The sequence below is a fragment of the Physeter macrocephalus genome, chromosome 15, assembly GCF_002837175.3.
Source record: "Physeter macrocephalus isolate SW-GA chromosome 15, ASM283717v5, whole genome shotgun sequence".
Lineage (NCBI taxonomy): Eukaryota > Metazoa > Chordata > Mammalia > Artiodactyla > Physeteridae > Physeter > Physeter macrocephalus.
The window spans coordinates 68,148,970-68,164,627 of record NC_041228.1 but is presented as its reverse complement, the minus strand read 5'-3'; the positions used below and the strand labels follow the sequence as shown (position 1 = coordinate 68,164,627).

General features: G+C 37.2%; 1 protein-coding gene across 1 annotated transcript in view; it reads right to left on the bottom strand.

Moving 5' to 3' along the window:
* The window catches only part of ARFGEF1 (ARF guanine nucleotide exchange factor 1), a 144,697-nt gene that overhangs the window by 95,300 nt on the left and 33,739 nt on the right, over positions 1-15,658 (bottom strand). Inside the window, exons 2-4 of the mRNA XM_024126954.3 lie at positions 2,438-2,468; positions 1,740-1,896; positions 578-724 (exon numbers count right to left, since the gene is read on the bottom strand). Coding sequence (XP_023982722.1) covers positions 578-724; positions 1,740-1,896; positions 2,438-2,468 — 335 coding nt within the window. The remainder of the gene's footprint in view (positions 1-577; positions 725-1,739; positions 1,897-2,437; positions 2,469-15,658) is intronic.

Below are 15,658 nucleotides of genomic sequence, written 5' to 3'. Positions count from 1 at the left end.
ACAAATAAACATACCACCACCACTATTAGCAGTAACATTAAAAATTCAATATGTATAGTAGACTGAAAACACAAATGAGTGATTTTTCTTTAAAGGAATTTAATGATACAGGTGTATCATAGCACAAACCCAGGACAGGATTTAGCTGAGCAGGTTCAGCAGATTGACAGGTGCAAGGGAAGCAAGAAAGCTGGTGCTCAAGCAGAAAAGCTGGTGCACATGGGACTACTACTGTCAGTGGTCTGACAGTAGTAGAAGAAACTAGAAGGGTCACAGGACCTTGACATGGGACCCTAAAGCTCAAGATAGAACCATGTTAGAAACTGGAAAGCTCTGGAAGACTCTGGGGGCCTAAACTGGGGCTTTCAAAATAAGAGATTTGGTAATGAATCTTCTCCTAGTGAACTCCTGGCATTCAACAATAAAATCCCCTGATATGGAGTCTAAAAAGCACCCAAATGACCTCTATTATAGCTGGAAAGCATATAAAATGACTTTTCCAAATATTTTCAAGGTAAAAGGCTTCCGATTTAAAAAAATGTAGATTATGAATAAGTTCATTTTTATAATTAATTACCTTTATTATTTGTAACTGAACTCCTTCATCTGTTTGAGGACCTTGGAAACAGCCACAAATTGTTTCAATAATTCTATCAATTAATTTTTTGCCTGGTGTTGTACTATCTGGAGCATTGCCAGTCAAGTGCCCATAAGCAATAAGTTTCTGAAATAGAGAAAGAAAATAAAGATCCTAATTAAGCTAACAAATATATACATATATATACTAACTAAATGTACATTAAAATTACGATATACAATTGAACATATGTTAAACTTTTTACACAAAAATATTAAGGTATAATCAAAGCCAAGGCTATACCAACTTTTCCTAAAGAAAGCTTTATTAGCTATAAACATGTGAAATTAGTTACACTTTTAATAATCACAAAAACAGAAAAATAACCATAGCAAAACCATCAGGCAATACTTTGAGAAAGGCAGGCCTTAGAACTTGTCTCTGGTGAGTTCTAACAGCTTACGGCTTTCTATCCAAACATTACGGATACTGTTTTTGTGAAAGCTATCTTAACACATTCAAATGACCCAAAATCTTTTTCCAAATTAGATCTGTGAATATGCAGAAAACCATTTCCAGACACTGGCTGCAATAAATCACAGATTTGTTCATTCATCATTACCATTATAACCCTGGAAGGAAGGCCTTAGATATTAATTTTTCAGAGAAAACAAGGTCACAAATCAAATGAACTTATCCTTCTGTGTGTGTGTGTGTGTGTGTGTGTGTGTGTAAGTAAAACAGGAAGACAGAAAGGAATTTTTCTGACATAAATGAAGGTCAGAGCTTAAGTTTCACAGTAAATATAAATACTAAACTGTTAATATTAACCTACTGCTTTACACAAAACAGCAAGCATCCAGTAAAATCAGTACAAATAATGAAGTATGTAAAATCAGCAGCAGGTTACGACACTTCCACTGTTGATAACCTTAGTAAAGATTTTGTGTCTCACTAAGCTAACTAATGATTTCTGCTATCCTTAAACTGGAAACATCTTTTGCAACTATTGTTTCTCTTGAATATAAGCAACCATTTGGTTTCTTACCACAAAAAGAATAATCAAGGCTTTCATGGAAAATGCCTGAATCATCAATTGTGAGTACTACTTAGAAACACATTCAAAATAGACGGTTTTTGGATAGTGCCATTTCATACATACCTGTAAACAATCTAGAGATGTACTAACTATGCGGGGACACTTGGACTGGCATGCCAATTCAAAGGGCAGGAAGTACTTGTCTGCTTCGATAAAATTTGTCTTTGATTTCACTGGTGGAAGGGTGCTTGATCCAGCTTTTGCTTCTCCATGAGGAGGACTAAATGAAAAAAGAAGAGTCTGATTAAAATATCACATTCATCATACTGATGATACACTCACTTTAATTTCAGTTCTAAAAAGCAAAGCACTTTGCTAAACTAATTTTCACTTTCCCATATTTCATGAGGAAACCAAAGCCCAAAGAAGTTAAATGATTTGCTATAGGTCATAAGCTAGTGGCCAGAGCTATAATTAAATGCAAGAAAATTTTTTTAAATTAATTAATTAATTTAAATAAAGTAATTATTTAGGTTATTAAATTTTTAGTAATCTTTCTAAATATGAATCAAAGTCTTTAAGCAAAGACTTTAAAAGCATATCTTACAGTATTTCAGAAATACCCTTACCTGCTTATTTATGAGACCTTTTTATAAGTATGCTTACCATTATATTCAATATTTCTCAAAAATCATTTTTTTAAAAATTGATTTTATGAACATCACATGCAGAAAATTTGCCACTCTAAAATACACATGATTGTATTATTATTTTGGCCAAGACTGACAAGTTTGCAAATGAAGGAAAAAAACCCCACAAACCTCTGCTTTTCAGTTTCCGCTTTTATTTCCTCTGGGGAGGGAAAAAAGAAGCATACATTAGAAAACTTGACAAGGGAAAGATCATTAACTAATTCAATTTGATTACAGGTTTTATAAATTATTTTATAAATTCTATAAGAAGTTGGGAAGAACGCACTTTCAAAAGAAAATTAGGTACTAGAATTCTGTTGCAGCCAAATGTATTAATTTACACAAATAATTCTATAAAACTATATGAAGAATATACATTAACAACCACAAGGATAGGGTAGAATTACAGATGACTAATTCCCAAAGCATTTCCTTTTCTCCAAGTAGTTTTTCTAGGGGGGTGGAGGGTCAAGTAACTCTTTACATTAACCAGAAGCACTGGGATTAAGAACAGAATAATACGTATGCTGCATTCAAGTGGCAACATATAAGGCACATGTTGGGTTAGGAAAAAAACTCAATATACCCCCTTTGGGATTATCTCAAGGAGATTATCAGGCCAGGACTATAATTTCTTAATCATGTACATATGTGTTGATATTTAACCAATTTTTCTACTTAGGACTATACAAGGCACTGCAAAATATACACGCTCAATTTAATAGGAAATTTCCCCTTTTGCTGTTTATATCCATAAGAGATGAGGTAAATTAGATAAATTCTACCTGTAATAGAAGAACCTTAAATTTAATGATAAACTGGGGAATCTGGTTAATTGATTAAACCTGTTTGAAATTTTTAAGAAAAGCATTCAAATATAACATTAATAATTACTACCACTGCAGCCAACAGTTGTTGGGAACATACTATGTGCCAAGCACTATTACGTTTTACATGTACTAACATGTTTAAACCTTATAACAACCCTATGAGGTTTGTACTATCATATTTCCATTTTAAAGATTAGGAAATTGAGGCACAGACTTGCTCAAGGGCTGCATGGCTTGGGTGTGTGACTAATCTGGTTTCACTAGGTGTCAAAACTAGGTAATCTAACTCCCCCCAGATCCCGGTTTTTTAAACAACTCTATTACATAGGTGTATCTATGAATATTGAGCCAAATGAGTTAAATTTGGTATTATAAACAACTTCTAGCCCATAAATTAATAATTATTAAAAGCTATCTTGGGGGTTCCCTGGTGGCGAAGTGGTTAAGAATCTGCCTGCCAAGGCAGGGGACATGGATTCGAGCTCTGGTCCGGGAAGATCCCGCATGCTGCGGAGCGGCTAAGCCCGTGTGCCACAACTACTGAGCCTGCACTCTAGAGCCCGTGAGCCACAACTACTGAGCCCACACGGCACAACTACTGAAGCCCATGCTCTTAGAGCCCGTGCTCCTCAACAGGGGAAGCCACCGCAATGAGAAACCCACGCACCGCGATGAAGAGTAGCCCCCGCTCGCCGCAACTAGAGAAAGCCAGCGCGCAGCAACGAAGACCCAATGCAGCCAACAATTAAAAAATAAAATAAATTTATTTAAAAAAAACTATCTTGTATGAAGCACCTCCCACGTACCAGAAATTATAGTAAGCCCTTTATAAAATGACCCTGCCAAATTACTCTGTCATTGTGCAATTTATTCATTACCTACTCTGTGCTAAGCACTGATGTTTGGTATTTCAGTCTAAGTACTCTGTGGACCAACTCTCTTTCCATTTTACCAGTGGTAGGAGTAGAAGGGAGACAATGTGAAAATATTATCTGGGGATATTTAATATACTACTAAATAAAAGTTCACAATGTCTGATATTTAAGATCTGCTTATGGCTACTAAAATTGTACAGTTCACCAAAAAATGTAATAAAAATAATTAAAATCACTTTTAAAAATACAGTACAGATGAGGGGGAAGTGATATATTAACTGCCCCAAATCTTCATAAAATTTTTTAAAGTATTTTTTTATTTAAAAACATTATTATTATTATTTAAGAAGCTGAGGTATTGCTAAAAACCAGGTAAGGTAGAAAAAAGATGTGATGTAGGAGAAGCAGGGAGATGAGTGACAGTTTTTGCATAAAGTGAATTTCCATTTATACAATAGTTAGGAAACAGTATTCTGGTTAAGTAAATAATACATTAGTTAAGAATATCAGCGGTAGTATAACATTTTAAAGAGCACTGTGCTTTGATAACACCTGTCAATAAGATAACCTGTCACTAAATAACTGTGGGACCTTAGGAAACAACCCTCACTTCACTACTTAGGTGATTGCAAAGGTACTTAAAATATATTCTAAGACATGGATCAACAAGTATGTCTCACATGCCAAAGCCAGCCCATCACTTCTTTTCATACAGCACATGAGTTTAAGAATAGTTTTGATAGCTGAATATTTGTGATCAATTTGATGATAGGGAACACTAACTCTGAAGCCCAATGAAGAATAATGTTACCCCCCTAAAAGAATTCCACTCTTCTCATTAGTAGACCAGGGTTACAAAATTTATACTCAATTGCTATTATTTTGAATTTCATTAAGAGAAAATGTGTGTAAATCTGTTTTCTCTTGTTATGTTAAATACTACAATATCCTTGACTTCTCCTCTTGGTCCACAAAGCTCTTTACATAAAAAGTCTGCTGACCTTTGCTCTAAAACACTATGGTTCAAAGGATCCTACAGACTCTATGAACTATTTCGTTCTATGATTCCATTATATTTTAAATGTCCACATTTAAATAGTCTAATAAAACATACTAACACAAGTTAAGTTGAATGTAATTTTTCTCCAGTAATTCATACCATACTATAACATTTATTTATATCTTTCTATCTACCTACCTCCTTATTGTAAATTATACAAGGCAAGAACTGTTCAAACTAATCTCGTTTCTGTTTTTTTACAAAGAAACAAAAAACACTTTAATTCTCAATGTTTCTCATGTTTTACATTACTTTGCACTCAACCTGAGTTTTCCTACATTTTTTCATTTTCCTATAACATTTTTAACCCAGAGTCAAAGAGTTTTTAATGTTTTGACAAAATCTTTAAAAGTCACAGAACTATGACAATTTTTCCCACTGATTATTAACACAGCTTGCATGTTTTCAGCCTGCAGGGTTATCTTCATGGTCCTGCAAAATGCTTATATTTTTACAGTCTTCTGAAGACTTGTATTCATCTTAATATACTTCCTTTCAAAGCCATTCAAGGCCACTTAAACTGAAAGACACTATCACTAAAAAGATTAAAAGAACAAGTGGCAATAGAGGAGCGGTAGAGTAAGTATTTATCAAAATACTGAAAGTAACAATATTACAAACCACGGCATTTTAAAACAAACTGAAAAAAATTTTAAGTATGTAATACTACTTTATATTTGTGCAGCAACAGAGTTTAAAACACTGTTCTATACATTACCTAATTTTATCCTCAATTCCTCACTTTATGGATAAGGAAACCATAAATCAGATTAGTTCAATAATGGCTTAAAAGTCAGCCAGCTGGTAAGTAGTGATCCAGAAACTAGTTTCTCTAGTCTTAAAGTAGTGTATTACACACTACACACTGTGCTATATTTAAGCAACCTTTTATTAGCTGATGCAGGTGAACTGAAAAATTCAGGGTAAACATATTGTAGAGCAGTGGTTCTCAAAGTGTGGCCCCAGGACCAGCAGCATCACCAGACACTACACCAAACTTACTGTATCAGAAACTACGAGTGTAGAGCCCTACAGTCTGTTTTAACAAGGCTTCAAGGTGATTCTAACAGACAAACAAGTTTAAGATCCACTGCTAGAAAGTGGCTGAAAGAAACAAGTGCAAGACAGTTGGGTTTCATCCACTATGTCCACATCCATTTACTGTACCTTTAAGACTTCTTGGACTAGTGTTTGTGCCTATGCTAAAAAGGAATTTCTTTTCAGTTTTCTTAACTTATAATAAATGCCCAGTAACACAGCCTTTGAGGAAACTGCCTCTCTAGTTTAATGAATTAGGGCTTGAAAACAGTTTGCTTCAGGTTGGCCTTCAACAGTAGAATCAAGAAGTACAGTTGACTTCTGAACAAGGCGAGGGTTAAATTATAATCAGCCCTCCATTTCTGCTGTTCCTCTGCATCCATAATTCAACCAACCACGGACTGTGTAGTACTGTAGTATTTACTACTGAAAAATATCCACGTATACGTGGACCCACGCAGTTCAAACCTGCTTTGTTCACGGGTCAACTGTAAACTAATTAATTCTCAATTATTAAAGAAAAACACCCAGAAGAAAAACAATATTGAAGTATCAAATTAAGAAGTAGCATACTCAAACTAAAAACCACTTGGTGCTTAATTGTGAAATATTTTCCTCTTAAAGTCAGAATCATGACAAGGATGACCACAAACAGCAAAACAGTTGTGACATTGCTCTGGAAACACTGGACAATCCAAACAGACAATACTGGATGTGATAAGAGAAGTCATCACTCTCGAGCTGATATAAGATAAAAACCAGACACTGGATTTGTTCGTTTAGTGATATTTAGGTTTTTAAACTATGTAGTCATAACACTTAAAACAAACTTTATTATTGAAATTCTTTCAAGAATTCTTCTCTCTAGCCACTAACTCCCCCTATCCCTTCAGAACTATTTTTATACAATCTATTTAAAACCTTATAAACACAACCACTGCATTATATATAGAAGGAAAAATTAAAATCGGAGAAAATGGGTCATTGTAAATTAGCATAAAAGTATAGAATTTAAAGTATTTTGAAAGAAACACAAATTTCATTCCTTTCAGGTATATTAAATTACTGAAACCAAGTACATTAAATTACTGGAACAGCTGATAAAGCACAGGACTTAAGGAACAGGAAAGAATGATTTATAAAAAAAAAATAACTGATCACATGCAAGTTATGTACATGACTTCTTAAGTATATTCAATATTTTCTCTCATAATATTTTTACTATCAACTTGCTTAGCAGCTTTCTTTCCTGCACTGACAGTACAAATATACACTTCAAAATGATATTTATACAGAGCCAACAAATTCTATCATCTCTACACTATGCATGATTGATTATTACCTCTCACGACACCTCTGGTCTTACAGCATAGCTTGCAGAGCAACAGCACATACTCAACGCAAACTAAACTGGTAATCTAGGGAAACACAAGGTCAAATGAAGAGTTGTTTTTTCTTGTTAATCAGTTTTTGCTTTTTAATTAATTTATTTTTGGCTGAGTTGGGACTTCGTTGCTGCGCACGGGCTTTCTCTAGCTGCGGCGAGTGGGCGCTACTCTTTGTTGCAGTGCACAGGCTTCTCATTGCGGTGGCTTCTCTTACTGCGGAGCACGGGCTCTAGGCGCGCAGGCTTCAGTAGTTGTGGCTTGCGGGCTCTAGAGCGCAGCAGGCTCAGTAGTTGTGGCGCACGGGCTTAGTTGCCCTGCAGCATGTGGGATCTTCCCGGACCAGGGCTCGAACCCGTGTCCCCTGCATTGGCAGGCGGATTCTTAACCACTGTGCCACCAGGGAAGCCTTCAAATGAACAGTTTTTAATAAATACATTAGAACTTACACATCCAATGTGTTGTCTCCTTCAAAGCCGTAACGGTAGAAGGGTATGCATCAATTATCATAATACTGCCAGTATTCAAAAATATATGTGGAACTCATTGTTTGCAGTTCTCTCCTGCCTGCTTCCTTCTTTTAAATGAATAACCTCACAGAAGGAAAAATTTCTAGAGAGGGAATCAGTCTAGCCACCAATTAACCCCAAGTGGCTTGGAGCCAAGCATGAGTAATGGTATGTGAATACAAAACAGAAGTTCTCAACTTCAGTGCTTCTGTGAACCAATGTCAAATAGTGTGTGTGCGAGCAGTGTTTTAGAAAAAGTACATAACTCTCCTTAGATTCTGAAAGAAGCCTGTAACCCAAAACTATAAAGATGATACAGGATCAATTAAAAGCAGCAATTTGGATCAATGATGACTATACATGAAAGCAATTTTCAACAAAATATTTAGAAAACATTGCATAAATGTAAGGGATCACTTTGAAAAATAACATTCCTTTGGATGTATATATTCTGCTAGGTTTACTTTCTCAAAGCCAAACGTGACTTTAGCATCACATTTCAAACAGTTACGGGTTAAATAAAAATACAGGAGTTAAATAGAATGTTACAGTAATGTAAGGAAGAGATAACGGCATGAACAAAAGCTGTGACAGTAGAGGGATGAGTAAATGTGAACTCCATGGACATCCTGGGAGGAAAAGCAATGAAACCATCTCATTTATCTCGGAGGAGGAAGAGGAGCAAGGAGAGGAGACAGGGCTTGCCTAACTGGATAATAAAGGTACCATTAATTTAGACACAAAACGCAGTTCTCTCACTGTGCAAAAGTAGGGGTGAAGGTGCAGGGGTGAAGAAGAGGCAAGTTTTGGTCACGCTTTGTTCTAAGTGACCGGGATGTTCAGTGGCAGTATTCAGCAGGCACTAAAAGGCATATAAATTTGAAGATCAGGAGACAGCATGGCAGGCTGTATTTTCCAAAACGGTCACGACATTACCTCCCACCCCACATGCCCTTCTGCAAAGTGACCGTGCATACCTCCCGAAGAGAGAAAGTCTAATTCCCCTCCTCTTGAATACGGACTGGCCTTAGAGATTCATTCATAACCAACAGAATACACTGGAAGTGACAGTGAACACCACCAAGATTAGGTCAGAAAAGGTCAAGCAGCCCCTGCCTGATTCTCTTGGAATGCTGGGTCTCCAGACACCCACTCTTTGAACCCAAAGGCCCTGACGTGAGAAGCCCAAGCCACACGGAGGCCATGTGTAAGTGGTTCAGTTGACAGCACCAGCTGAGCCCAGTTTCAAGTCCTCACAGTCCAGGCGCCAGACCTGTGAGTGAAGAGGCCTCCAGAGGATTCCAGTTCCCAGCCATTCACATCCATCCCCCCGCCCCGTCCCGCCGGTCATTTTGAGTCCTCCCAGACGAGGCTCTAGACACTGTAGAGCAGCAACATGCCTCACCTGAATTCCCGACCCACAGAGACTCTGTGAGCATGATAAAATGATTCCTGAGTTACACCACTAAGTCTACGAGTGGTTTATTACACAGCAATAGATAACTGGAACAGAAAGGGTTAAGGAGGCTTGAGGAGACTGGGGTTTGAAATAACTCCTTGGCAACTGGGAGAGACAGCTAACTGAGGGGCACAAAAAAACTGCCAGGAACATGCGAAGTTAGAATGTGTTCTGAGCATGTGGGTAAGGAATCCAGGTAGTTAATAGGTATGGTGCTTAATAAAATGCAGCCAGGACTTGCACCCTAAACTAACCCCCTTGTAATATACTTATCAGCCTCCTCAGAAACTGGAGGCCCTCTGTAAAATTAGGTTGCAAAATTATGACTAAATCATATATAAACAGTTGATGGCTATTGAAATACAAAGTAATTTAAAACAAAATACCAGTTTAAGTTTCTTTTTAGCACCCAGAAAGCAGTCAAAAATATAACTTTTCCTTATATTACTACTGTCACTGCTCCCCACCTCCCTTTCTATTTAACAGAAGCAAAAAGATGCAATGGGGGGGGCTTCCCTGGTGGCAACAGTGGTTGAGAATCCGCCTGCCAATGCAGGGGACACGGGTTCAAGCCCTGGTCCGGGAAGATCCCACATGCCGCACAGCAACTAAGCCCGTGAGCCACAAGTACTGAGCCTGCACTCTAGAGCCTGCGAGCCACAACTACTGAGCCTGAGCGCCTAGAGCCCGTGCTCCACAACAAGAGAAGCCACCGCAACGAGAAGCCCGCGCACCGCAATGCAGGGTAGCCCCCGCTCGCCGCAACTAGAGAAACCCCACAAGCAACAACGAAGACCCAGTGCGGCCAAAAGTAAATAAATAAATTTATATATTTTAAAAAAAAAGATGCAATGGGAACAAATATTGAGCTGGGATCAACCAGGAGTTGCATACACACTGAATATTCACTAATATGAATTACATGTCCACAGGTACTAAAATGATGACTGCAGAACTGAAGTTCTGATATTCTTAAAAACTTAAATTCTGGAAATGGAAGATGCATTGCACAATAACATGTGCTTTGACCCTAGGGTTAAAGGTTAAATGAATATTTGTATACCATAAGATTTTATCTATTGCCATGATTTACAGTAAAAACTGTCACAGGTATTAATGCAATACTTATTACTCTTTTACACAGCTTAGAAAGTTTACTAATTAGGTATTTGTAACTGTTTTGCCCTGAGCTAAGCTAAATTTTACCTTACAGTATTCTATAAAAGGAAACAAGCAGCACCATAATCCAAACTATAGAAATTTTTCCTCAAGTGAATGCACTTTATATTGATATGCACTTTTTAAAAATTATTTATTTATTTTTGGCTGCGTTGGGTCTTCGTTGCTGCACGCGGGCTTTCTCTAGTTGCGGCGAGCGGGGGCTACTCTTTGTTGCGGTGCCCGGGCTTCTCACTGCGGTGGCCTCTCTTGTGGAGCACCGGCTCTAGGCGCACGGGTTTCAGTAGTTGTGGCTCACGGGCTCGGTAGTTGTGGCACACAGGCTTAATTGCTCTGCGGCATGTGGGAGAAGCTGCCTGGACCAGGTCTCGAACCCGTGTCCCCTGCATTCGCAGGCGGATTCTCAACCACTGTGCCACCAGGGAAGCCCAATATGTACTTTTAATAGAATCCATTACTTCCAAAATTATTGGCAAAAATAATGCTGATTTATTTTTTACTAAACCGACCCCCCCCACACACAAGCATATATGATGTAAGAAGTCGAGCAGTCCTTTAGATTACCAAAATTCCTAGTGAATTTCAAATAAATGTTTTCTTATCACAGTGAGGACTATACGGGCTTGGCTATTTTCTGAAATATGAAAGGGAGAAGAATAGATTTTTCATTCAAAAGCCAATATTCCTGCCCTCCCTGCCAAAAGCCAGCAGACCCCCATCTGATAATATGGTTCTAGAGGATGTGTCAAAAAGGAGTGCAAAATTCTCACTGCAAACATTCTATTATATTGTAATTGTCCTCAATGGTTTGAATATTGGTGGAATTTTCAGAATAAAGGTGAAAAGTGACGCTTCTACCGTAAAACAGCAAAAGCCAACTAAGGGGGAGTGACTGGATTCAAATGAAAACTAGACACATGAATTGCAGTTAGCTTACAAATAACTCAAACTTAGAATTCCAAATTTAATTTAATGCTTAAGAAATTTTTAATTACTTGTAACAGAAAGGCACTGTACAACTTTTAAATTTAGACCCTGATCTCTGGCCAAACATAACGGTTATAGGAGTCCCCCCTTATCCCCGGTTTCACTTTCCGAGGTTTCAGTTACCTGCAGTCTTCAGTCAACTGCAGTCTGAAAATATTAAATGGAAAATTCCAGAAATAAACAATCCTAAGTTTTAAATTGCATGACATTCTGAGTAGTGTGATGAAATCTCGTGCTGACCCACGCTATCCTGCTTTGTCTCACCCAGAACATGAATCATCCCTTCAGTGTATGCTGCCCTTAGTCATTTAGTAGAGCCCTCTCAGTTATCAGGATCGACAGTCATAGATGGTACCACAGTGCTCTCTGTTCAAGTAACCCTCACTTTACTTAAAAAATGGCCCCAAAGTGTAAAAGTAGTGATGCTGGCAATTTGGATATGCCAAAAGGAAGCTTTAGATTCACTTAAAGTGCTTTCTTTAAGTGAAAAGGTGTAAGTTCTTGACTTAATAAGGAAAGAAAAAAAAATCGAATGCTGAGATTGCTAAGATCTATGGTAAAAACCAATCTTCTACTCGTGTAATTGTGAAGAGAGAAAAAGAAATTTGCGCTAATTTTGCTGTCACACCTCAAACTGCAAAAGTTATGGCCACAGTGTGTTAAGTGCTTAGTTAAGATGGAAAAGGCATTAAATTTGTACAATTAGATATTTTGAGAGAGACAGAGAGAGACACCATATTTACATAACCTTATTACCTTATATTGTTAAAATTGTTCTATTTTATTATGTTATTGTTGTTCATAATTTACTGTGCCTAATTTATAAATTAAATTGTAACATAGGTATGGATGAGGTAAAAACATAGTATAAAGAGGGTTCAGTACTACTGTTTCAAGCATCCACTGGGGATCCTGGAACATACCCCCTGCAGACGTGGGGTACTACTGTAATTTAAGTTCTCTAATGCACTTAAATAATTTTTTCCGTGATAAATAACTTAAAACTAGGAATAAAAAATTCTAATAGACTGAAACTGTTTCTTGAATGTGTGGTACATCAATAATACTCAGATCCGTGAGAAATGTCTTCTAAGATAATGAAATTTGTTGATTAGCTCACCAAAATCACATGAATAGAAAAGAGTCTAATAAACAACAAAAATATCTTCTTTGTGTAGCATTTTACAATTTACACAGAAGTTTTATATACATATTAACTCTCAGAACAGCAGACAGCATTACCAACATGCCAATTTTAGAGATTAAAAAACCTGAAGTGACTTACCCAAGATGACAAGAAGGGTATGGAATGATTTAAGTGTGATTTTGCTAAGAAATAAGCCTAAATCAAATGAGTGAATTTCAATGACTTATCAATTAAAAGAATATTAATTTTAGAATGATGTTATTATCAGTTTTCCAATGTGCCCGCAAAAGTTCTAACAAAACAAAAAACCACTGTGCTGCCTATTAATTCAGAAAGAGAAAAAATTCTGCTGTTTTGAAAACCAAAACTAGAAATGTACCTTGAATAGAAAATATTTCAAGTCAATAATTTTCTTTCCATTCCAGACTTGCTGTATAAAATATTTTAAATAAAATACAAAATAAGTACAAAATAAAAACTTTAACAGAATTCAGATTGAGTGTCTGCCTAATGACACCAAAGTAATAAACATAGGTAAGCCAAATTTAAAGAAATTTTCACTTTCACTAAGTGAAAATAAGCATTTAGAGAAACCACGAATTATGAAAATGGTCCTTTAATGGAACTTAATATTTGAACAGAAAAGAATGCAGTGGATGTTTACTGTCAACAACTTGCAGTGGCTACAGTGAAAATCAACAAAAACAGAGTTACTGTTCTAAGTGTTAACACCCCTACTGGTAAATAAACAATCAGACATTTCATAGATTCTGCTCAATGTAAGAAATGCAGAAGCCGCACCTATGGGATCATGGAAAGAATACTGCACTGTTTAAGTCAGGGCCTTGGGTTCTATTTCACACTTGGCTGCACAAGCAAAATACAGTAGAAAGAAATGGGTTAGAGGCCCCAAAAGACTGAGAGTCAAACCCCAGGTCTGCCTCTGTATGACCTTTCTAAACCTCAGTTTACAGATTTTTCAAATAGGCACGATAATATTTAGTTTTCTGTCTCTTAAGACTATATTAGGAGACTCTTGGAGGTGTGAAAGTGCTTTGTTTGGGGCTGGGTTTAGTCTTTTTTTTCTTTTTTTTTTGAGAAAAGTTTTAAATTTGAAAAAAGTACAAACAACAGTAGATAAATACCCAGTAAGCAACCACCCAAGCTTATTTTATGAAAGCGTTTCATAAATGTATACAAGCATACCTCAGAGATCTTGAGGGTTCAGTTCCAGACCACTGCAATAAAGCGAATACTGCAATAAAGTCACATGAAGTTTTGGTTTCTCAGTGCATATAAAAGTTGTTTATACTATACCGTAATCTATTAAGCGTTCAATAGCATTACGCCTTAAAAAACAATATTCATACCCTAATTAAAAAAATACTTTGGGAATTCCCTGGCGGTCCAGCAGTTAGGCCTCAGTACTCTCACTGCTGTAGGCCCAGGGTCAATCCCTGGTCGGGGAACTAAGGTTCCTCAAGCTGTGCGGCACGGCAGAAAAACAAAACAAAAAATACTTTATTGCTAAAAACTGCTATCAACCATCCAAACCTTCACCTGGTGGAGGGAGTGACCAGGGTGGTGGGTGAAGAAGGGTGGGGCGGCTACAGCAATTTCTGAAAATAAGACGACAATGAAGTTTGCTGCATCGATTGACTCTTCCTTTCAGGAAGAATTTCTCAGCAGCATGCAATGCTGTTTGACAGTATTTTACCCACAGGAGAACTTTCCAAATTGGAGTCAATCCTCTCAAACCCTGCTGCTGCTTTATCAACAAAGTTCATGTTATAGTCCATTGAATAAATCTTTTGCTGTCATTCCAATAATCTTCACAGCATCTTCACCAGGAGTAGATTACATCTCAAGAAAACTACTTTCTTTGGTCATCCATAAGAAGTTGCTCATCTGTTAAAGCTTTATCTTAAGACTGCAACAATTCAGTCACATCTTCAGGCTCCATTTCTAATTCTAGGTCTCTTGCTCTTTCCACCACATCTGCAGTGACTTCCTTCCCTGAAGCCTGAACTTAAAGTCCTCCATGAAGGCTGGAATCAACTTCTTCCAATCTCCTGTTAATGCTGATATTTTGACCTCTTCCCATGAATCACGAATGTTCTTAATAGTATTCAGAATGGTGAATCCTTTCCAGAAGGTTTTCATTTACAATCCCCAGATTCATGAGAGGAATCACTACTATGGCAGGTATAGCCTTACAAAACGTTACTTCTTCAGTAATAAGACTTCAAATTCTTGATCCTTGGGCTGGATGATGGATGCTGTGTTATTAACAGGCATGAAAACAACATTAATCTTGTTATACTGAATACATCTCCATCAGAGCTCTTGTGTGACAAGGAATACTGTCAATGCGCAGTAATATTTTGAAAGGAATCTTTTTTCCTAAGCAGTAGGTCTCATCAATGGGTTTAAAATAGTCAGTAAACCATGCTGTAAACAGATGTGCTGTCATCCAGGCTTTGTTGTTGCATTTACAGAGCACAGGCAGAGCAGATTTACCATGATTCTTAAGGGCCCTCGGATTTTCAAAATGGTAAATAAGCACTGGCTTCAACTTAAAGTCACCAGCTGCATTAGCCCCTAACACAAGAGGGTCAGCCTGTCCTTTGAAGCTTTGAAACCAGGCACTGACTTCTTCTATCTAGCTATGAAAGTCCTAGATGGCATCTTCTTCCAATATAAGGCTGTTTCACCTACACTGAAAAGCTGTTGTTTAGTGTAGCCACCTTCATTAGTCAACTTAGCTAGATCTTCTGGATAACTTGCTGCAGCTTCTACAGCAGCACTTCTTGCTTCACCTTGCACTTTTATGTTATGGAGATGGCTTCTTTTCTTAAACCTCATGAACCAGCCTTTGCTA